Genomic DNA, 24,986 nt, shown 5'->3' on the forward strand with positions numbered 1-24,986 from the left:
CACCTGTGGGCACACTCGACTGGGCAGCGCATCAGCTCCACACTAGGTCGGCCCATCCGCCGCCGCCGTCGATCGGTCGTGAAGCCGGGGTCCCGACCCTCGTCACAGGCAGCGACCGGCCGGCCCTCACCGCAAGGCGGCCACCTAATTAATTGAGGCCGGGGATGAAGCAGAGCGCACAGGCCGCAGAAGATGGCCGGCGCCACCCGCAAGATCTCCGACGCGGCGCGTCTTTGCACTGCCGCTGGGCCGGTCTCACCGCTCCAGGCCGAACTTCAATGCCCGCGGCTGGGGATGTGGTCAAACCCAGTCCATTAGGGCCAGCAGGAGAAAGTAAAGCAGGATAATCGGGGAAGGCAGGTACGGAGCACGGAGCTCACACGTCCATTCTCGCCGGTGGCCAAGCCACGCCCCATAGCATGGTTATAAGTTGTAAATATTGGTTTGTAATTAAAAAAAAAAAAGCCTAATAAACAGATGTATAAATAATAGTTTTACCTGAAACAGTCTTCAAAGCATCTGGTCAGGTAATCCCACAAAAACTCTGTGCTTAAGGACGAGATGAGCAAATTTGCTGTTTTCACAATCTCTGAAGCGGCTTTGTTTTCTTTGATTGAGCTGCAGCAAGGGAAAAAAACAAGTATAAATGTGAGTAGAAACGCCAGCTGGCAGACTAAGATGGGTCAGTAAACGTGGTTACATAAGCTTTACTTTACTGAGCTGGAAAGCCATATTTAATTTGACAGTTTTACAAATGTCAGAATTAGGATGAGTTCCAAAAGTAAAGTAGATTTATGAACAGCAACTTGATATGAAACAGTCTTATTTTAATCTAGAACAGGGGGAAGTTATCTTCCAGGCCTCAGTATGCGATAAAATAACTGCTCTGGTATATCCAGACATTATACTGTTACTATGTTTGTGCTAAGCTGCACTTATTGCAATCTTTTATACCTGGCATCTATTACAACCAAAACATCATGTAAGGTTCTCACCCAATGTGAAGTAGGATTTAAGTGATTGCCAACTACCTTTTCAATTAGCAGAATAAAACTCCCATAAAAGGTAAAATATTCCAGTCTTACGCCCAACTAGGCGTTACACCTAAAATATGTGGTCAACCTATTCGGTGTCAAATTAATTAATTTATTTCAGGTTAAGATTATTGGATATAGTATACACTTAGCTCTACAAGGAAGTTGCCTGCTTTCTAGAAGGCTTTACTATGCCAGCAGGTTCATACTATACCATCTGGTTCGTCTTTAACATAAAGGACTGCACACAGGGCATGATGTGGTACAGAAAATACGACGTGTGTGTGTGGGGGGAGGGGGTAGGGGGGCATTCAATTTTAGTCACAGATACATTTTTCGCATACCATTTTTAACATCAGACAATTAAACACATTTAGGATTAGGGACCCCGAAAAAATACATGATTTGTCTAGCATTGCACAACATTTTGCTATGAATAAATACTGGTTCCAAATTTGTAACCTGGCCACTAGAATGCTAATCCTCTATAGAGGGGTGTGTGTGTGTAGGGGAAGAGTACCTGAGGTTTTGTTGAACATTTAGGTCCTGTAGGTAAAAAATTACAATGTTGTCAATGTGTTCTCAGCACTATACAAACTTTGGAGTGGTATTAAGTGGCCTCAGCATGCATTCAACCTCAGGCCACATTCTGGATTTTTTGAAAAGTTGTAGGACTCTTAAGATTCATCTCAACTCTTTAGAGCTACACAGTGAGCAGTATCTGCATCAGAGCTTGTGATGGCTTTTCAATCTGTTGGTCGGTTACTCTCTGGTTCTCATGTGTTTCACCATCTTGACTGATCTCTGTCTTCTTGAAATTAAACTTCATTACCTCAAGAAACTTGCCCTGAAGGATGCCAGATACTAGTCTGAGAATCGCCAGGTCTGTGATGTTTCTAGAGACACCGAAAGCCAAGATATGAGACACTTAACATTAGTAAATGTCACCGGGTGATGTTTTCAAATCAGACCACCTCAAGGATTACTATGCCAAAAATGTTCTGCTTCCTGACCTTCGATGCTTCCCTAAAGTAATTGAACCCTACTACATAAAGGTAACCTTTCCGTTGTTGCTGCATTAAAGGCATCTTTTAATATAATCAAATGGTGCATTTTCTTTTAATCTCTTATTTTTAGTGTTTTTATATTGCTTTTTGCCAATGCGGCCTTGCTTACGTAGGATTACTATTTTTAGTAACAGGGCTTGTTTAGAGTTTATTCGATGGGATGCTTGGTCACAAACATAGTGAATGTCTCATCTCCCGTATTATGAGCAAATTTTTGCCTCCGCCATTTGTAATATGGTGGACGTATTTGTGGGTATTTCACCACTCAGCAAACACTGATACCCTTTATGCATGAATATTTACCCCACGGTGATTTCCCTGTGCAGTTTTTCATATTTATGCAGGGGTTGGTGTGGAGGAGTTTTCCCCTCCATGTCCCACTCCTTCTTTCCAACTTGCTGACAGGCATTTTGAAATTGCTTCTGTTGTATTGTGTATTTATGCAGTGCAGCGCTGGCGGCGAAATGCCCATTAGTAGAATTGTTGCAGCACAAAGGCTGCATACCAGGCGGACAGGATATTCGTCATGCTTAGACAGACTATCCCATCTGCCAAACTCTAATCAAGGCCCTACAATTCAGACTTGCTTCATTTTCACTGATTCACATAGCGCCCATTTACCACTTTGGTTCAGGAACTGCACTTTAATAAATGTTTGAGCATGTACCCAAATAACATAGGGGCCTTCAGCAACATCCAGCACTGTCATAAGACATGAAGGAACTTACCATTTTGAGCTTTACTTATTTTGGGTCATTAAACATACACGGGCCATTTCAGGAAGCTATATACTCGGGACCCACTGCCCGGCAACTTTTCAGATTTTTATTTTGTTAGATCCTTGCTTGATTCACTTTAGCTCGAAATCAGATTCAAACTTTAAGTCACCCCCCTGTCATTGGTGTTTTGCCTTTTCTTCTTTCCTGTCATTACTTCCAGGTTCAACCATGTATCAAACCTGAATGTCTGAACAGCTGAAGTCTTTTTTCCTGAGGTGGTTAGTTGCTTGTCTTCCCTGGCCTGTTAGGTTCAATGTAGTTTAGGCCAATTTAGTAAGAACAAAAATGTTTAATTCATATTAGAATATGCATGAATTGCAAATCTGTAATTGGAAAATTTCAAATGCATACACATAAGAGGAAGTGTCTAAATGTACTTAAGAGAGTAGTTAAAAATGAATAATAAAAACTTCATGTACGGTTATTATTTTTAATGTATACCAATAAAATAAACTTTACTTGCATTAATAAAATGGGATAGACATGTATACCTGGTGTGCTGCAATTCTAACCCCATTTCCTGTGACGTACATGTGGTCATATCCGGATTCACTCTGAAGAGGCCCTAAGACCCTGGCCCACTGCAGGGTGGATTTCTCACTGCCTTGCCCTAGACATCCTCAGCACTATTCCTGAAGGATGCCAACCTCTCCCCTCTACCAATAACTTTCTCTTCTCACTCCCAGATCTCTAACACTGATGCACAGTCACTCACAGCCATCCTACCATCCTTTTGGATATGGCCATGTCTGAACTGGGGTGGCAGAGTGGGCTAAAGAACGGTGATTGATTAAACCCAGATCTGTTGACTGGGTGTGAGTTTTGATTGGTTCAGATGCTCCGTCCATCGCCACCGCCTTTTGTTACCGCTTTGTTCGCCATAAGTTGGCAGGGTATGCTCAGACGTGAGTCCCTTGCTCCCTTCGCCACTGGATTCAAGATAGCCTGGCTGAAGACGGCTGAAATGCCAGAAACCGGTCCTAGGAAGCTAGTTTCCGGTCCAGGGAAGGCATGGCTTGGCAGTTCGGGCTGGACTGCTCCCATGAGGCACAGGGTCAGACTGATTTGCATGTAGCCATGTCTGAACTGGGGTGGCAGAGTGGGCTAAAGAACGGTGATGGATTAAACCCAGATCTGTTGACTGGGTGTGAGTGTAGTGTTTGATTGGTTCAGATGCTCCGTCCATCGCCACCCCCTTTTGTACCGCATCCTACCAACAAAGGCAGACATGGGGGTTGCTGACAAAATGCCCACCTCAGCATAGATATTCTGGGGATGTGTTTATACTGTATGTTGTTAAACCCAGCCCTGCATGTACTATTGCCTTCACTTTGGTAACTATGGGAGCATCAAGATGAGAACATAGACATTGCTACATAAACCAGCATAGCCTAAGAAGTGGTAGCAAAGGAGGAACAAACCGAGGTTACAAAAGTCCAACTAGCTAATTTAAGGAAAGGAAAAAAAATCAGCTGTAGTTTCATTTGTCTATATATGGTTCTCTGGAATGTTCTTATCTTTAGGATGGGTTTGTGTGTAAGTTGGCCACAGACTGCCAAACACATTTGACAGTTGAGAACAATGCAAAGTAACAAATCCAGCTAAGCCACAAGTGAATTTACCACAAAATTAAACTCAGGAGACTTCAGTAGTAGTCAGTCAGTGGCATATATGAACTAAACAACTATGATGCTTATTTCATTTTCAACAATTTAACCCTGTACAGTGCTCCACTGCCTTTTGACGAGGTTTGCTATATAGAGGTACCACATAGATACATACCTTAGATCCAGCTGATTCCTATACTGCTTTGGGCGTATACTAGTGTATGAGGTATCATAGACAAATAAAAATGCATCAAAGGATCCTGGCAATGATAATGAGCAACATCAGGAGAAATGCCACATTCTTAATATAACTGGGAAAGGAGTCAACCCTTCCAGGATTTTTGACAGAAGTATACACCAAACATGTAGGGCTACTTGGAAATATATTTTCTTCTACTTGGGAAGATCTACCTTTTGTGTCTCACTGATTAGAACCCTGGAAGAATTAGAAAATTCTGGGTAGCCAAAATTGAGCTTGAGAGAGCTCAATGGTTCTAGCTGGGAAAGCAAACATTCATTATGATTATGATGGAGAAAAAGCCTGTGGGTGTGGCTGGAGCACCACTACGAGGCTTTTAACCTTGGTCATGAAATAAAAAAAGAAAGCTAATATTTTATTCCCGGCAATAAACCTTGTGGTGGTAAAGTGGAGGAAAAAGCGCATGATGAGTGCATGGTATATTTTTTAAAGACTTGTATTGTATTGCAAATGTTGTGGCATTCGATAGGTATAATCCAACAAAACAATTGTCAATAAACTTATTCGGTGCATGCGGTGCGAGCTCCTTAGCTTCTGTTTTCTTCTTCTTGACATGGTCACAGCTGCCATACCACTTACAGCCCTGTCAATGAATCACTTCAGGAGCCTTCTGCTTCCACACATCCAGAGTGAGATAATTGTAGCAGGTCTTGTCTCAAACCATACAACTGTGACATCCAGGTTGTGTAAGTGCATATGTTTTTATGCTGATCAAACTGACTCATTTATCTCGGTCCTTCTCCTCTTTCTAATGGGTCAGCAGTGCAGCAGCTTAACCTTCCCTCCTACTAGTGCATCTGATCCCATGTGTTCCAACCAAGACAACCTTACCCAAGGCACATTTACCCTGTTGCCAACATGCTGTTCCCAATAAAGCGTAAAGAGCTAATTTCTCCAGGCTTCACTAGCTGGTGAGAGCTGCGTCTTATAGCAGCATCCACAAACTCTGCTACATACTACGTAGAGAATGGTGCCATGCAAATTCGGTACTGTGTCCATTTTATCGATGAGAAGGAAGGCAAATGCAAAGATTCACATGATACTATGATCTTTAAACTGTAATTCAACAACCTATTTTCTTCTCAAAATAGATTTTCTAGGGATGTCCTAATAAAAACTGCAAGCAACAGGTGAGTGCAGAAGACTGACATAGGGAGTATGATCCTCGTGGATGTGTATCCCACTGCAAGACAAATAGATAATTGCACAGTACCTTGTAAGACTGCCACTCTGGTTGTAGCTCAGCTTTAGATCAGACCCCATGGCATCCCTACAGTAAGAATAAAGGGCTCTGATCACTTCTAGGAATACATCCCCAACAACCTGGGGCCCTGCAATGAAAAAATAAGAGGAATGGTAAGAGTAAAACATGTTTGTGGTGTATCTCTTGTACAAGAACTAATTGACTGGTTTAAAAACATATTTAAAGACATTTTCTGGGGACAATCAAACGAAAGACTAAATAATATGCAATAAGGAGCAAAATACATTAAAAGACAAGTGCACTGCATAATGCAACACCCATCTAACCTATGAGCAGCAAAACGCTTATCTAAATTGAATACACTTACTGTCCCATGGGATTCAAACTCTGACAGTTTTTGTTATTCCTCAATTAAATAATATATATATTACCTAAGGCATAAAATACCTTGTTTTATCCTGCATCCATTGCGAAAGTGAATGCCTCACTACAATTTTAAAAAATACTGCTAAAACCTACAAGTCTCCAAGAGGGCACAGACGAAAACGTGTACATTTGCTTCTATCAGATTTTTGCATACTCAGCAAAGCAGTCACTGGTGATAAAGACTCTCAACCCATGAACAGTTTAATTGCAGGTACTCGTGGTCTACCAAACATGCTATAGATTTATAAATATGTGCAACAGGATATCTTCTCTCGCAAGTCATTTTGATAACGTCCCACAAATGATCTTAATTTGACAAAAAAAGCCCTCCATTGCAGTGGCTTCCAGACACTGCATAAAACCAATGTAAATTCATAAAAATGGAATGAACTGAGATTCATGGTCTTACAATGGTCTCACTTCCAGGCCAGTTTGGCTGAAAAAGAATAATGCACAGCAGAAAAATGAAAGCTACCAAATTAAGAATGAAAACTTGATAATGTTTTAGCTGTTGAAAAATAATGGATAATGGATAATAATCTATCCAGCTTCATTGCTCATGTGTTTAGTGCCCATACTAAACCCAAACTACTGTAGTTTCAGGCAGCACGCTCCTCAACATAGTATGACCACAGAAAGCACTCTGGTATTTGCAGTGTGGAATGTACTCAAGAGAAATACTGCTAAGGTTGCTGGTGAGGTATCTGCTAAGATTACTTCTGTATTAAGAAGTGGCAAAGATTGCCCCATCTCCTAAGTACCAAAGATAAAGAAATCTCAGAAAGTTCGCACTAGACAGAGGGACGTGTGAGGAGCGGGGCAGTAATTTTGTTCAGGTTCATTTGAAGGCACATTCTAAACATATCCAGGCACATCGTGTTTTTTGCCTAATATATCTTGGCCAACCGCTGTTGTAGCATTTTGTTTGAGATTAGCCTAGTTTATTTTAGAGACACTGAAAAACACATTGTACCAGGACTAATACTATACTAGAGAATTAGCTCTCCCCAAATTAGCCATACTTTTAAATTATAGCTGATGGATCAAGGGTGGGTCATACTGAAATATTAATGATTTTCTTTTTTGAGCCAGGTAAGCAATTGAGTGGAATCATTGACTCCAATGCATGTCATATTGTGTGATTAAGCTAGTTTTTCATAAGAGTAGGACACAAACCATCTAGGCACAGATGGGAAAGGCTTGGCCACTTCATTTGTTTCTACACAACACCATACGCAAAGAGGTCAAATCAAGCCTGTTACACTGGTGGTAGACGGCAGGACTTAATGTGTTTACAACCAGCACTTTGAGGGTGACAGTCAAGTTATGTTATCCTGTCAGAATGGTTCATTAAACTCCTTAGAGGATGGATAGGCTACATGGTGCAACATGTCTCAAAAACATTTATCCTTTTTTCCAGAAGCAGAGTGAATAGAGAAGTGCTATACAATTCATGGGCATGCATACATCTCCTGTACAAAAATGGACGCACTATTGCACACTACACCTGCCCTTGCCCTTATTCTGTCATGTTGTACCCAAGGAGGAACATATTGTGTGGCAAGACAGAAACTGAAGATACTCCAAATTAAAAAATGGGGAGCTGCAAACGAGACTGTGAAGAGATGAGGGGTCCAATGATAAAGCATGCCACTTCGGTGTGACAAGACAGCAACTGAAAATTCTCCAAATTTAAAAACGGGGAGCTGCAAACGGGACTGTGAAGAGATGAGGGGTCCAATGATAAAGCATGCCACTTCGGTGAGTGAGGCCTACTGTCGTTTTTTTAGGGAGCACTCCAAATAGGGATCATGGAGTGCATTTCAAACAAAGTTTCTCAATGTAGGAGAACCAGGTACCTTGTTGGAATCAGTTTCCTTGTATTTTGTTTTTAGGAATTATCATGTCAAGGAGGGTGAACCAGTGACACTATAAATAATTACTTACCTCTCACTCCCACCTGTAGCAAGTATAATGAAAAAAAGAGTGGTCATGTGTCTCATACAAGTAATGGGAGGACACATTTTGAGAAATACACTGAACACATGCCGAACAGCAACACAGCCCTAACACAGTACTATAATGACCCACAGGACAAACACTAACCCTGTACATGTCCTTCCTATGCCTGTGTCTGCAGCTGCTTCTGAGATAGATGCTTGCCTTCATCTTCGCAGAGACTCCTTATTCATTATGGTCGTCCACACCCAGGTTCTGGTCACCTGGTTCACTATAGCATCTCCTATTGGCTTACCCCTTAGAATCAGTGTCACACCAATTGCAGGAATGAGAAAAAAAAAAACACACACAAGCACACACCTTCCCCCTGCAAATCTGCTGTGCTTAGGACATTAAGCTACTATGCGCTGCACAGGTTTGATTCTTTGTTATATTCTGACTTTATGCGGACTGCACATACCTCCTTTTTATGGAATACAGGGGTTTCTGTTTGTGATTCTCATACATCTACAGAGGCCATCTGCTATTGCTGGTGGCACCACCCTCCCCGCTTCATTGAAACATGTGAGTCTGCTGACTTATATAATCTTTCCTTCAAGCTGTGGTGTCACCCGACTGGACATATTTTCCCTGTAAGGTGCTAACAGTTGGGCACACACTTTCCCAAGGCTAACTTGCACATAGTAGCATCTATACCCAAACCGAACAATGGGTAAATCTGGAAAGAAATGGAAAACACTGATAGGTGCAGGCTTTCCAGATGTTTGTAGATGGAGAGGAGGATCAGAAGCCAGTAATTCCTACCTCTCCCTGACACCACCAAGGGGATAACCTACACATCATCTACTGCCAGCCAGAATGCAGTTTGAAGGACATTACTGGTCACCATTATTCAAAACACTGATGCTAGAGTCCATATATCAGTGTCAACGTTTATAAAGGAGCATTTGGCTATGGCTACACCTGCCATGTTCTTCCAATTTAAAAAGAACAATTGATGGACAGAATGCAGAACAATGTCATACATTCACCCCAGAACAGAGATCTGGGCCTAAATCCATTGTTTTTTGCTCACCATACCTTTTTGGACCCAGCCATATGCAAATCAGTCTTGACCCTGCGCCCAATGAGAACAGTCCAGCTCGAACTGCCAGGCCAGGTCCTCCCTGGACTGGAAACAAGCATCCTAGGACGGGTTTCGAGCTTTGAGCCTTCATCAGCCAGGATAGCTTGACTCCAGTGGCATTAAGAGCACAGGGCCCACGTCTGGGCATACCCGTCCCACTTAGGGTACAAATGCAAAAAGAACAATTGATGGACAGAATGCAGAACAATGTCATTCATTCACCCCAGTACAGAGATCTGGGCCTAAATTCATCGTTCTTTTGCTCACCACGCCATTCAAGTTTGGACCCAGCCATATGCAAATCAGTCTTGACCCTGCGCCCAATGGGAACAGTCCAGCCCGAACTGCCAGGCCAGGACCTCCCTGGAATGGAAACAAGCAGATGTGGGTCCCCTGCTCACTGCACCACTGGGTTCAAGCCAGCCTGGCTGGTGAAGGGTGAAGCCCTGAAACCGGTCCCAGGATGCTTGTTTCCGGTCCAGGGAGGACCTGCCTTGGCAGTTCGGGAGGGGAGGGACTGTTCCCACAAGGAACAGGGTCAAGACTGATTTGCAGTTCGAGAGGGGAGGGAGGGACTGTTCCCACAAGGAACAGGGTCAAGACTGATTTGCATATGGCTGGGTCTAAACTGGGGTGGTGTGGTGTGCAAAAGAATGATGGATTAAACCCATATCCTTGAGAACTAGGGGTGAGTGTTTGCAATGTTCAGCATTCCATCCATCAATTGTTTATTTTGCATGTTCTTCCAATGTGCCTGAGACTCAAGCTTGTCTTGAGGCATTAGCTCTTCAGTAGGTGACTTCGCAATTTTTGAGTTTTCACTCTATCTCATTTTGCTACTCCACCATTACTGGGATTTTATGTTAGGTTGTGTGGTGTTTCTTTTTTTGGCTCTGAAATGTATGTACCCATTAGGCCCACTTAATCCTTTTCGGGAATACAGACATTACTCCTAATAACTGTTTTGGGCGACATGTGTGACTTGACTTTTATGCATCAATTCCCTTATGACCTCGGGCAAATTCGTAATTTGGATCATCCAGCAATTGGCACTTACCCTTATTTTATTTTCTGCTGATGGAGAAAGCATCCCTATCATGCTTTTAACAGCGCAAAGGTAATAAACATTCTCTTTAGTGATTAACAAGTGACATTGTGTAGACCTCCTTACATATCCACAATTTTTGCACCTAATCTCAGGTCAGTAGTCTTTTAAAGTGCACCAGGATTAGAAAGGGACATGCGCACATCAGACACATAAATTGATCAATTACTGCACAGTTTGGATCATTCTTTAACTGCATTACACAAAGGGAAAAGGGAACTAGTGCCCAATGTTGCCTTATATTGTATCTCAGGGAAGAAAGATCTTAAAAAGCACACAGCAGGTCCAGAGGAAGGTGTTGTTAAGGTACAGGACAGTGAAAATGATTGAATTCAGCTAAAACAGAAGCTGAAAATGCCTGTTTTGGGTTTTGTAAAAAGTAGCTGTGTGTTTTGAATTAGCCCCAACCAGAAGCATGTATTTCTGTGCACTACTGTCATTTTAGATGGGTGTTCTTACAAGTTAATCACAAACGTAAAAAGAAAAGATAATGAACATGAAATTACCTATCTCAGGTTTATCCAGAAGACTTATGAGGATACGGAATGGTTTCAGATATGTATGCTGTCCCGGTTCCAAGTCGGAACTGGAGATCTTCTGATGTAATATTTCTATCACAGCCTGCAAATAAACAGATATTGTAAAGTGGAGTCTTACCTAATGTGTCCAATATGTTCAAGTTCAATACATTTCCGCTCTTTGAAGCAGTCGCCCACGTTTTGCTAATTCTCAGCACATGTATTTAGAAATATGGGAGCACACTAAGCTAGCATTAAGTGGGACGAGTTTGTTCTAAGATTGACTCAGGAGCCCACCTTCAAAAGGATACTGGTCAGTGGTATTTAACCCCTTCGCTGCTCATGACGAGCTCAGCTCGTCATGCAGTACACTGGTCGTGTGCTTATGACGAGCTGACCTTGTCATGAACAATGGTAAATTTCGATCTGCAGCACAGGAGGAAAATATCCTGTAGCATTGAAGGTGTTAAAATGTCTTTCTATTTTACGTTTTTTGTGGTCTTATAACTCCCTTAACAAAAAATAATCAATTGCAGCTGGAGCTGTCTACAGACAATCTCAGCAACATGTCAGGCACTGGATGAAATCACATGAAAATGTCCTTTTTACCTGGAGCAATACTGCATCTGTTTGACAGACAGTAGTAAGGGATACAGCATTGTTTGTGTTTGAATACAGCATGCTGTGTTACAAATAATGCTGGAACTTTTTTTTCCCTTTAACGGCTCTGTTAACATGACGGTACCATCCATCAAACTTTTAACCTGTTTTTTTTAATTGCACAAAAACAAAATTCAAAAGAAGGATTTTTTGTTTTCATATTTAGAGAAGGATTTTTTAAATAAAGAAATCTAATGACCCTGCACCGTGGTCGTTTTCTTAGTAAACATCCATTACAACACAGGCATTACAATGGAATGCCTTTACAACGCATCAGTACAACGCAAGTTCTGTTACAACGCATAAACCTCATTGACCAGCACCTTCCCCGAAGTAAGCACCCGGCGGTGTAAGAATATTAATTTACGTTGTGAAGGAAAATGCGTTGTAATGGCTTGCGTTGTAATAGCATGCGTTGTAATGGATGTTGCACAGTAAAAACTACGTTGTAAAAGTATGCATTGTAATACATTGCGTTGTAAGGTCATACATTCAGTTTTCTACCATGGTTTAGGGGTCATTATGAAGTTTTCAGAGCCCCATACCACCAGGTTTTATCTAACGGTGACGGACAGTAAAAATTGTTAATTTGACCACCCACAAGAAATCAGACGGGCAGTTAAATGGCTAAACCTCTGATGGCACTTACTCCGTTGGAGGTGTATGTCCGCGGTGGGGATGGAGTAACCTCCATTCATAACATACTGATGTTCCACACAACTTTAAATGAGGTGGGCAGAGCTTCAGTTCGGAGAGAGTACTCCGTTGCAACTGAGTACATTCTCCGCCAAACTCTAAATCAGGGCCATTATTTTTTAAGAGTGACAGCATGATAAATAAAAACATATCAACAGAACAACCATACCACAGTATGTTTCAAATGCGGATGTTGTCATAAAATCATGGAGAGCCTTAAACACAAACAGTTCTCTTACAACTATGATTATCTTTTTAGAATATAACAATGGGATTTTAATATTTCTCCTCAAAAATCCTGGAGTCTACTAATAAGGCCAAGGACATCTTTACGATAGTAGATGAACTTGTTAAGCCTGATCGCGTTATAGCAAAGCCCACTCCGTCTCAATTCTTATGTGACTCCTTTAATACTTACTTTACTGGAAAAATCGCAAACATCAAATCTAGCATTCCTCAGTCCTTGGCACCTTCAGATCCTCCTGGCTCATATACCAATTCTTGCCATCTGGTTTTTGTTTCCATACTTAAGAAGGTTTGCTCTGGCTCCCCTACAGATAGCTGCCCCCTTCAGATACTCAGGGATGTTTTCCTCCAATGTCCTGAGCCCCCAATGTCACTTCTCAATAATTCTCTCACTAAGGGCATTGTTCCCAATCTGTTCAAGAGTGCAGAAGTTGTACCTATTTATAAAAAAACTGGTGCTAACCCATCAATACCGAGCAACTTTCGCCCTATTTCACTGTTGCCCGTCTTGGGGAAAATCTTGGAAGCCCATGTGGCCAATTGCCTTAGCACCTTTGTCGAGCAGTCACACTATCTGGATCCTCACCAGGCCGGTTTTAGACCTGAACATTCTACGGAGTCTGTCATTTTAGCTGTCCTGGACGAATTACGTAGGGGGGGCAACCACAGCTCTATACAAGTTCTGGTACTACTGGCTCTTTCGGCTGCTTTCGACTCGGTCGACCACCATTTGTTGGTTGACTGGGTCGAGAGCGCGGGGATCCGGGTCCTTCTACTGAAATGGGTATCCTCCTTCCTCAGTGATCGGTGATCGCTTTCAAGCAGTTCGTCTTGCTGGCTTCCTTGCTGAGAAAAGGAGGCTGACTTGCGGGGTCTCTCAGGGCTCATCGCTCTCGCCCCTCCTTTTTAACTTGTATATTTTTCCTTTAATTTTGGCCCTCCAAAAAAGAGAGGTGGTTATATTCAATTACACGGACGATCTCCAGCTAGTGTTCAACGTTGACTCCTCCCCTTCATCCATGGAAAGCTTCCAGTCCCTCATGTAATACATTAGCAATTGGATGAATACGAACCACCTGAAGCTAAACCCCGATAAAACCGAGCTGATCCTCACTGGTGGCCCAGTGAATCCCTGGAACTCCAACTTTTGGCCACAGTCACTGGGGTGCCCTCCATCTCCTGTCAGCTCAGTTAAAAGTTTGGGAATTGTGATTGGCAATGACCTCACGATGAAGGCACAGATAAGCACTGTGGTCTCAGCTCGTTTCTTTCACCTTCGGAGAATCCGTAAAATAAGCAGATATTTAACCACCGAGGCCAGGACTAAAGTCATACTGGCTCTGGTTATGTCGCGTATTGATTACGCAAACTCTCTGTCCACTGGCATTCCAGCTTACCAACTACGGCAGCTTCAATTAGTGCAGAATCAAGCTGCTAGGCTTGTCTATGGCCAACCTATATCTCACCATGTGAAACCTCTGTTGAAAAAGCTACATTGGCTTCCAGTTACCCAACGATGCCTTTTTAAACTAGGCTGCACAATTTATAAAGCCCTCTCTGCCCGTGGCCCAGCCTTCTTTGCGTCCAAAGTACGGCACTATGTCCCTTCCCGTGATCTACGGTCAGCAAAAATGAACCTCCTGAGTCCTTGTCCATATACATGCAAAAAACAAAGAGGTTTGAGATTTTCGTCCCTGGCACCAAAATTTTGGAACTCTCTTCCCCCCCTCCCCCCCCCCCCCGATATGCGACTGTCCACTTCTTACACTCAATTTAGAAAGTCTCTCAAAACTTGGTTATTTGTTGAGGCCTACATGTGAAAGTTTATTTATTGTCTCAGTAACTGGTTGACTCCGCTTAGCGCCAAGAAACCGCTGGTGAACGTGGGCTTTATAAATTATTTTTAACATAACATAACATCTAAGTAGCATGACTATCAAGCAAAGCTGTACAAATGGGCAGCTGAGTTACACAAATATGGAGGACCTACCTAGCACAACAATAGGCTATTACTTCTATGACATTTGTCAGTTTTCACGTCACGAAAGAAAATCATGTACTTTAAGGCAATATTCTAATTTTACCAAGCTCCATTACAAATATTGCAAGATTCCTCTTTCAAAGTTACTGAAGACATTGGAGAAGGAAATCACCTTCTAGATTAACGTTTAGCGATGTGACATCCAAGATACCAATAGCCTGAACAGAGGAGAGGGAGACAGAGTAGCACGTATAATATAACTATGTATCTGCAGTGTCCTCACAGAAATCTTAAATACAACCTTCAACACACCCATCTATTCTGATGCCTAGAAGCATGGAGAAGTCAAGCCTCTCTTGAAGAAATCCTTCGCCAACCCCAACAACATCAAAAACGACCTCCCAATCTCGCTACTCTCCTGCCCGCCAGAGTCCCAGAAAAAGCCATCAACCGCCAGCTCACGGGCGACCTTGAAGAAAACAACCTGCTCTAACACCTCCAATATGGGTTCTGGCCCAACCACAGCACTGAGACCATCCTGATCGTAGCAACGGAAGACGTGGGTGGAACGGCATCCCTCATACTCCTTGACCTCTCAGCAGTCTTCGACGCAGTCTCCCACCACACCCTCATCACCAGACTCCACCACATTGGCATCTACAGAAACACACTCAGCTGGATCTCCTCCATCTCCGGTCAAACAGAGAGAATCCCCCTACTTACCTTCTCCTTCACACCCAAAGACATAATCTGCGACGTCCCCCAGGGCTCCTCCCTCAGTCCCACCCTATTCAACACCTACATGACAACTCTTGCAGATATCGCCAGCACCCACGGACTTAACATCATCTCACACACTGATGACACCCAGCTTGCCCTTTCCCTAACAGGAGACACTGCCACCACCAAGACCAACTTCCGTAACACCATGACCGCCATCGCCATCTGGACGAAGGCTTACTGCCTAAAACTCAACTTGGACAAAACAGAGATCCTCGACTTTGGAAACAAGCCCTCCCTTTGGGACGGCACCAGGTGGCTCTCCGTACTCGGCCTCTCTCTCGCCCCCACGGAAACGCATGCAACCTCAGAATCATCCTGGACAGTCAGCCCCTCTCTCACCCCCACGGCAACGCATGCAACCTCAGAATCGTCCTGGACAGTCAACTGACCATGAAGCAGCAGATCAACGCCTTCTCCTCTGCATGGTTTAACACCCTCTGCGTGCTCCACAAGATTTTCGGATTAATACCCGTCTCAACCAGGAAGACAGTGAACCAGGCCCTCATCTCCAGCGAACTCAACTATGGCGACTCACTCTACATCTGAACCACCAAACAGCTCCTGAGCCGCCTCTAGACCATTCAGAACTCAGCAGCTAGACTCATCCTCGACTTTCCCAGAAGAACCAGCACCTCCCCCCACCTCAGAGCCCTCCACTGGCCCCCTGCCTGGGAAACATGTCTCTTCAAACTCCTCGCTCACGCCTAAAAAGCACTCCACAATTCCAGACCCGCCTACATCAACAACCGCCTAACATTCCACCAGCCAACCACAGAGCTCCGCAAATACGCCCTGGCCCACATCCCCTGCATTCACCTAAGCCTTCCTTACCTACCTCACCACCAAATCTTGAAAAGACCTTCCCCTCCACATACGCACCTTACCCTCACTGAGGCCCTCAAGAAGAAGCTTAAGACCTGGCTCTTTAACCATCACAGTCACCCGGCTGAGGCTCATGGAACCCTAGCACCTGGAGACCCCTGGGGAGACAAGTTGGACGTTACAAGACCTTATGATTGATTGATTGTACTTTGATGGGCTTTATTATTTTCATGTTCATTCTGCTGACACATACCAATCTGGACTTCATCATTGGCAGTACTAGGTCACTCACCAAAACTAAAAGCTCCCTGGAGTATTTGTCAAAGAAATAGTTTGCTTGATCTTCAGAGGATGTTGCTGTAGTTGGCTCCGGAGCTAAGATTCCCATTTTTATATCAGAGCCTACAAAATATATAACATAAGTCATAAAAACATCAAATCATAATGTGAAGCATTTTTTTGGCACATTACATTACTAAGTGTGCAGTTTATTTATCCACACCATAGCAGGGCATAGATAAAATCCAAGGCACTAGGCTCTTGCACTCGTCAATTGGATTCAAGGACAGTCTTACTTATTTTAATGGGCAAGACGGAACATATAGAGAATTGCTTCCCAACAATGTAGTAGCTGGGAAACCATACATAAGGTGCTTCACAAACCTTTTAAATAAATAAATAATAAACAACACTAAACCTTGCTTGTAATAGAATCACATTATCTATAGGCTATACTGATCGACTTCTGACGTGCGAAGTACAATAAATAAAAGTGAAACAAAGAAATTACCTTTTTTTTGCAATATGCCTGAATACATTTGACAAAATATCATTTTGCTGAGAATTTGCTACGATTAGAGATCCAGACAATTGGTTCATTTATATCTGATATCAAATAATTGCAATTGAATAGAATATACCAAGAAATGGAAATTGATCGAAAATCAATAGAAATAAAAAATTAGGAACTGCGAGTCATTTGACATAGAAATTTGTACTACATGATTAATTTTTACCATGAAACATTCAACACAATAACAAACGTTTGCTTGACAGATACATCTTGATTGTTTTTGTGTTTTCTTCTGAGACATTACCCACCCATCTACTCTTCCTTCAGCTTCAAAACAACAGCATATGGAATTTCCATATTTATGATGAAGCAGCAGTAGGAAATCATGCCTTTTCTTGAACATCAATTTGACTGCATGTCCAAACATTCTATACTCGCATGTTAAACTGTGCCGGATTCAGTTGTAGAAGCTAGTGAAAATTAATTCATCCCCTCAACGAGAAATTAAAAATTAAATATTCACAAAGCATCGGAGGAATCATATCTGTGCCATGAGTGTGTAAAATGTTTTGTAATACAAATTAAGTTAACAAATATTGATCCAACATTTAGATAAAACACACTGCTTAAGGCCCAGATTAATTCTGATAGGCTCAATGACATGAATTACTGGACCCATTGGAATAGGAAGTTTAGCGGGAACTGCTGATTATGCTACCGGGAGATTTCATATTCTACAGGTAGGAAAAGTCTAAGCTTGAAATATCAGACTTTAATTTTTTTCAATCTGCTTTCACAGAGCTTGGGCTATTTAAAGCACTTGAGCTCAGATAAATGGGTGGATATCTGCCATTTCATGTTGGTCTTGCGGAGAACGCACATAAATTGTATGTGATTGTGTGCCAAATTCTGACTCGTAACTTTATTATGATGTTCAGAGTCCATTCCACACGACAGGAAGGTGGGGTGGTGGGGAGGGTAGGGGGGGTGGGGGGTGTAGTGAAGAACCTGCTGCTAGATACAGTAATCACCAGTAGAAGCATTACCAACGGGAAGTGACTTGTTCTTCTGAAGGATACTTCTAACTGTAGATTATCACCTTTAGTAGAGATAACAGCAGAACTTCCCAGAAGGGGGGAATCGAAGATGTGTACTCAGATTAGGAAGCCTCGCAGGCCCTCCTGTTGAAGCGCTCTGTCAAGGAAGTAGTATATCATGAACATGTGCACCAATGACCACATCATAGACTGGCAGATGTCCAGACTAGGCACTTCCATGCCAATACTGTCATAGGAGCCCTGGCTCTGGTCGAATGAGCCTTTGCATAGAGGTTGCTTCTTGGCCAGTGCATAGCAGATTTTAATGCAGAGGACTATATTCTGATCACCCACATGATGGTTTTCTGTGATGCCAATGTAAAAACTCAAATTTCTTTTGGGGCTGAGTTTTGAAAGGTGAAGTGGAGCAAAAACGTTTGCAGAGTGATAGACCAGCCGGAGGGAAACTGAGTCATTAATTTATATAAGATGGTTGCCTGCTTCCACACAACTAGTTTGTCTATGAAGAAGGTTGTGTATAATGGTTGCAGTTCACTCATTCCATTAATGTGCAGAGGTGATAACAATCAGGTAAACTGTTTTAAGTGCCAGCAGCCTCAATGAACAGCTGTGCACTGGCTTAAAAGGCATGCACATAAAAAATACTATACTAAGTGCAATGTCACTGTGACAGGACCAACAGCTTTGGCGGAACCCTGAGAATTAGACCTTTGATAAAAGCTATGACAGAAGATTCAAATAGAGAGGGCTGATCAGTAAACAAAAAATAGGTTGAAAGGAATGATAGATGATCCTTAACTATGTTCATAGCAAAGCCTTGCTGGGCCAGTGAAAAATAATATATCAAAATGTTTGGATGAAGGGGGTCAGTATGACAAGCGCCACGTTAGGCAATTTATTTTCTCCCAGCGCCCAGCATAGGTGGACTTTGTCAAAGGGCATCAGGCTGCAAGGAAAGCAGCAGACCACTGTGGCTGGCAGATCAAAGAATTGTAACTGCTCTCATACTCCTGCACAGAGCTTCTGGCTACTATACTGCAATGGTGCAGTCTGTGACAATTTAAAATTGCTCAGGTCCATTCCATCCTGATTTTCCTCCAAACTAGAGGCAAGAGAGGTATCATTGTAAAGACATATAGGAGAACAGTGTTTGATTGCTGTCAAAATGCATCTCCAAGTGACTTTACCCGAGGAATCTCCCCAGTGTGCAGTAGTATTTTTGTATTTTGGTTTTATGTAATGGTTTTTAGTAACCAAACAATAAAATATCATTCATTCATTCATTCATTCGTGTGCAGTAGTTCTGACACTGTGCATTCACAACTGTGATGGACAGATCCAACCACAGTATGCCTCACTGATCAAAGATATTCCTTGCCACTTCCAGAGTTGCCACTCGTGGACTGGCAGGTGACATCTGCTCAGCTCATCTGTTCTGACATCTCTAGCAATCAGAGATCCTACAAGATGGCTGGCTACCAGAAACATTTTCTGCAGGCCCAGTCATCTCCAGAGACATAGCACCCCCTGGCACAGGAACCAGACTCCACTCCACTCTGTTTGTTGCAGTACCACATTGCTGTCTTTTTGTCAATGAGGACTTGCACCAGCCTCTTTTTGATCAATGACAGGAAGACTTTCAGAGCCAAATGGATCACCTGAAGCACCAAAAGAATAATTTGCAGCTGGCTCTATGCAGATGATTAGAAGTCTTAGATTTCCACCAATACTACGTAAAATCCCTAACTTAGCAGTACTGAATCTGTCACAATCCTGAAGTCTGGGTGGAGAAAGGAGAGTGGCCTGCCGCAGGTCAGGTTCACATTTGTTTGCCACCAGAACCTGAGACTGTGAGATCTGGATAGGGCCAGAGAGGCAACGATGACTTGCACCAGCCTCCTTTTGACCAATGGCAGGAAGACTTTCAGAGCCGAAAGGATCACCTGCAGCACCAAATGACTGATGTGGAGCAGACGCTCTGCCGAAGATCAGAGGTCTCTGATTACCCGCAATCCAACATAATCTCTCCAGTCTAGCATTACAGCATCTGTCACAACCGTTAAGTGTGGGTGGAGAAAGGAGAGTGGCCTGCCTCAGGTCAGGTTGTCATTTGACTGCCACCAGAGCTCAAGCAGTCTTCAGTGAATTCTGTATAGTCAGATTGGCTCATTGAAACATGAGATACCACTGTTGGGTCTGCAGATGCCATCGAGCATATAGGATGAGGTGGATGCACAAGGCTAGGAGTCCAAAAAGCATCAGGACAATCCTCATGAAAAACTCAAGGCTGAGCCTAAAACATTGGTATCATAATCTGAATGTCCTACTGCACCGACAACAGCGGTCCCATCGACAACAATACCCAGAAAAGGTCCACCAGGCAGGCTAGCTGGTACACTGAAGAGCTCAGAACTGATAAACAACACTGGAAACAACTGGAAAGGAGATAACGCAACAGCAAGGAAGCAACCAACCTGACTGCCTTCAAGATAGCCCTCAACCTTCTACCACAGACAGATGAGAGAATTGAAGAAAAAGGCTTTAGCCTCACACATCAAATCAAGTTTAATTAACAGTAAAGCACTCTTCAACATTGCCAAAGAATTATTCAACCCCTCAGCTGTAACATACAATATTACCCCTCACAGGAACCTTCTATGACAAAATCGCCACTATCTAAAGAAACTTCAAACCCCACCCCAAGGCCGCGATAAGCCTCCTCCATGTACAGCGGGATCGGACCGGCTGTTTATGGAGGAGGCTTATCACGGCCTTAGCTGATAATGCAAAACTAGGAACAAATAGATACCGTGGAGCAAAGGATACTGTGGGAAACTACTTACGAAGATCGAATATTTATGTGTTTATATTAAGGGTCATTGAACTTGAATACCAAGGAAGCTGGAATAGAGTATAAACTATTACAGCTATCCATAAGAATTGAATATTATTCTGTCAAGAATTGTCTGGAGAGCTTGAGGAGGTTGACAGAATAATTGAAGATAAAAATAAATAATTAGAATTGTTCATCATTTAGACTTAATTGAATGGAGTACAAGAAAAAAACAACGTAATGATTATTAAGATTGAAATCTATCAATACTGGTTGTATATTTGAATAAAGAGCCCTGATGACATCCGGTATAGGATAAAACACGTAGGCTGAAAAGACTTCAAGAATATGTAACATATTGATTCATCTGCAACAATTTTGGAATAAAAATTGGAATATTTTATTGGAACTTGGCCGGCTGACTGTTTGCTGAAGAAATACAATAATAAATTGTTGATCTGGACATTACTATAAAACGTTCCTTTCCATTTTTTTAAAACCAAAAACTGTGTAATCTGAATGGTCATATTTTTACCTTATTTGTTGAAAAGAATGCATTTTAGACTAACATCTTGTTGCTCATTGGTTATACCAGACACTCCTAATGTGATGTTGGAAATTCCTTCTTAGATAAGATAATGTATACCTACCCTTGACCATTTGTCAGGAGAGGTCCTTATTCACAAGCAGATACAGCCAGATGCTGATATATTGTACTTTCTATTGAAAGCTGATGTGAGAAGTTGGCCTGGCATATGCTGTCCACTATTCTAGTGGGCACCTTGCACCAGTCCAAACGGCCCTTACTGATGGTAGGTTTAAAGACAACCTATATAGAAAGCTATCGTAGTGGTAGCTGTGGAGAGCAGCCTTCAGGCTAAATCTTGAAGGAATGTAAAGCAGTTTGTTTTACCAGTCTATCTCATGAATGATCAAATGAAAGGAGAACCACACCAGGTATATATATATAGAATATATGAATTTATTCTAAACACATCTCCCATGTCTTTATGAGGATAGAAGCAAAAGCACATACAGTAAACTTATTTAGCACACAGTAATTTAGCACAATATATGGTTAGCCCTAGGGGCGTACCAAACCATATACTAAGAAAGTGGTATAAGAACCACGATAGACCTAGAGACAAGGCCTAGGGCTTGTAGAACCGCTGGGGCCACCGGGAACCACCCAAGGTAGTGACACAGGGGACCCACAGAGGACGCGTTCAGTGTCTAAACACACCCACGAATCACCATTGACTTCTATGGAGAAAGTTGCGATTAGAATTTTAAAGATTTAAAGATTAGGGACACTTAGAAGTGGACTTGGAGCAAACCCCTTTAGAAGTAGGCAGTTCTAGAGACAATACCCTCGGGAGGACCGGAGTACTCGAGTTACCTCACCCAGGGAAGCCGGGTGCATAGGTGTCTTTTCGTGTCGGGTTTCGTCATCGTTTTCTATGGCGAGCTGCTGAAAAGTGCTGCAGGCGTCCAAGTGGAAAGTGTCCGGATGGATCCAAGAATGGATCAGAGCTGAAGAACCTGAGAGCAGAGGGGACAGCCTCTGGGTCACTAGCCAGTGACCAGGAAGGCGAAGAGCAGATGCCCATCGGTGATTTCAGGTGCAGAAGGTGAAGCTGGTCTCTTCAGCCACCAGGACCAGGAGGCGTCGACGACAACCAGGGGCTGGCTTTGAGCTGTCCCACGAAGGATGTCGAATACTGTGGCGTCGGTATCCGGATAGGACCCAACAAACCTTGGCAACAGCAACCCATGCAGAAAGCAAAGATTGGCTTCGGTGCAGACCTGCAAGGTCTGAGGGACTCACCCTTTGGAGGGGAGTCAGAGCACGTCTGGAGAAACCAGGAAAGCCCAAGAAACAAAAGAGTCACCTTCGAGGGGACCCACCAGTAGATGGACAAGGGATCGCAAAGGAGCCTCGGGCGGAAATGCTAGAAGTGGGCCCACGGAACACTCGTGGAGTGTAGGCCCACAATCTTCGGTGCAAAGGATGCTCGGGGCTTGGATTACAAGTAGCCCAATGAAAAACGTCGGGAAAGCTAAGGAAGTCGATGCATTTGCAAATGTACACGGTGTTCAGGAGTTCCGGTCCCATGTCTCTCGTGAGGGCTGCAGGTCTCAGCTTTGCTGTGATCTCGAGTCGGCCTCTGAGAAGTCTGGAAGTCTGTGTCCTGAGTCGCAAATCCGGCGGGATCCGGCAGGAGGCTTGGAAATGCAAACCGGCAAGATGCTTCTTTGGTGCCTGTTTGAACAGGGGAGTCATTCCTTGAGCCCAAGGGAGATTCTTCCGTCTTCTAGTTGAAATAGAATGTTGAAGTTCCAGGATATATGTTGCAGAGTTTCGTCAAGGGTAATCTAAAGTCCTAAGGACTGGGTTCCTATACTTATACTAAGTTTAGGGGTTGGACTTACTCTAGGATCCTACCTATGGGAGGACCCAGGGAGGGGGTGGTTACACCCCTTTCCTTTTGTCCAGTTTCACGCCAGAGCAGGGGCTGAGTGCCCCTGCAACCGGTTTGAACTGCGGTATGCACAGGGACATCAAGTGTGCCCCCAGCACTGTCTGAAAAGCATTCTATGAATGCGCCCACCCAGCCCCAATACACTAAAGCCTGCCTGGTCTCTGTGACAGAAAACCTATTGTCCAGGCCTCCCCTGCCGGAGTTTCGTCCAGCAGAAGAAGGTCGCGTCTGTGGCTGCAACATCCATTTTGTAATGCTGGGGCTCTTTTAAACTATTACCGGTCAGTTAAGTGTGTACGTCTTCTCCCTCTAGAAGGGTGGAATTCTACAACCGCCGCCAGGACTGGCGGGGAGGTAGGATTCCAAAGTGTTTGACACCAAACACAACATGTTTCCATGCAGCCATTCCAAAGTTAGCATTTACCGCGAGGTTATAATGCACTTAAGAATATATGGTCTGGCTGCATCACAGAACAGCATCAGAGAATAGATCCCGAAAGCTGCAGAGGGGTCCTGCTCATGCATGGGCACCCTATCACACAAAACCAAGCACTCTGCCTTCAGGATTGATAAGGCCTGCCATAGGAGTGACTTATAGGTTTATGTGTGTCAGCGATAAAATGTAGATATAGGTAACCTATATCTTAGTAAGGGATGCATGCACCACCTTACCCAGGCTGCAGTAGCAGACCTGTGGTGCCATTTTGGAAGGCTTCCCAGGGGTGGCATAATATATGCATCAGCCCCTGGTAGACCTCTGGGGTTCCTATGCCTTTAGTACCTAAGGTACCATATACTAGGAACTCACAAGGGTAACCCAGTAACCAATCTGGAGTGTACCTAAGGTACATGCAATCAATTTATAGAGGAAGCAGCTAGGCTGGGGTCCTGGTTAGGGCCCCACCAGACTAAAGTCGAAAAACAGAGAAACACCAGCAAAAAGTGGGGGTAACCATAGTAAGCAGAACCTACTCTCCTACAGCTGATATCAAGCTTGAGTCCCGAAGGAGCTGATGCGGATGCAACGCATGTTTGCCTTTCGCAAGGAACGTGGCCTCTTTGACTCCTGACAATTTACAGCACTTTGCTGTAAACAAGTATGCAGTGCACTCATTCTCCCTGGGAAAATATAGATGCAAGTTCTACTAGTCCATGCTCTTCTAGCTTAGCGTATAGAAATAGGTTTTAGGGTATTAGGTTTTTAGATGACATTTTAACCATGGTAGTAGAAATGTTCCTTTTATTCTCATTGTTCGCAGCATGTGTTTGTGCAGTTTTAATCATATTTTGTGTGGTTTTTTTTAATGTGCTGAGCAACAGGGTCCACCTGTTGAAATAAATATGCTATTTAGTTAAAGTGTCTTTTTCTTACATCAGTTTGTGTGTGTGGAAATTAAGAGAATAAAAACGTTTTATTTCTGATCACCTCAGTGTCCCTGAATCCCTGTTAAGGAACTGTCAGTAACCCAAAAGCATTGATGCCACTTTAAGTATGTATTAGGCAATGCTCTGCAGGTCCACACAAACCTATGTTTCACATTCAAGCA

General features: G+C 43.2%; 1 protein-coding gene across 4 annotated transcripts in view; it reads right to left on the minus strand.

Annotated features, from left to right (window-relative positions):
• Positions 1-24,986, minus strand: part of DOP1B (DOP1 leucine zipper like protein B) — a 735,954-nt gene that overhangs the window by 439,732 nt on the left and 271,236 nt on the right. For all 4 annotated transcript variants that reach the window (XM_078656883.1, XM_078656881.1, XM_078656882.1 and 1 more), the window contains exons 8-11: positions 16,565-16,674; positions 11,073-11,187; positions 5,960-6,077; positions 499-618 (exon numbers count right to left, since the gene is read on the minus strand). In XM_078656883.1, coding sequence (XP_078513009.1) covers positions 499-618; positions 5,960-6,077; positions 11,073-11,187; positions 16,565-16,674 — 463 coding nt within the window. The remainder of the gene's footprint in view (positions 1-498; positions 619-5,959; positions 6,078-11,072; positions 11,188-16,564; positions 16,675-24,986) is intronic.

The sequence above is a fragment of the Lissotriton helveticus genome, chromosome 8 (genome assembly GCF_964261635.1).
Source record: "Lissotriton helveticus chromosome 8, aLisHel1.1, whole genome shotgun sequence".
Lineage (NCBI taxonomy): Eukaryota > Metazoa > Chordata > Amphibia > Caudata > Salamandridae > Lissotriton > Lissotriton helveticus.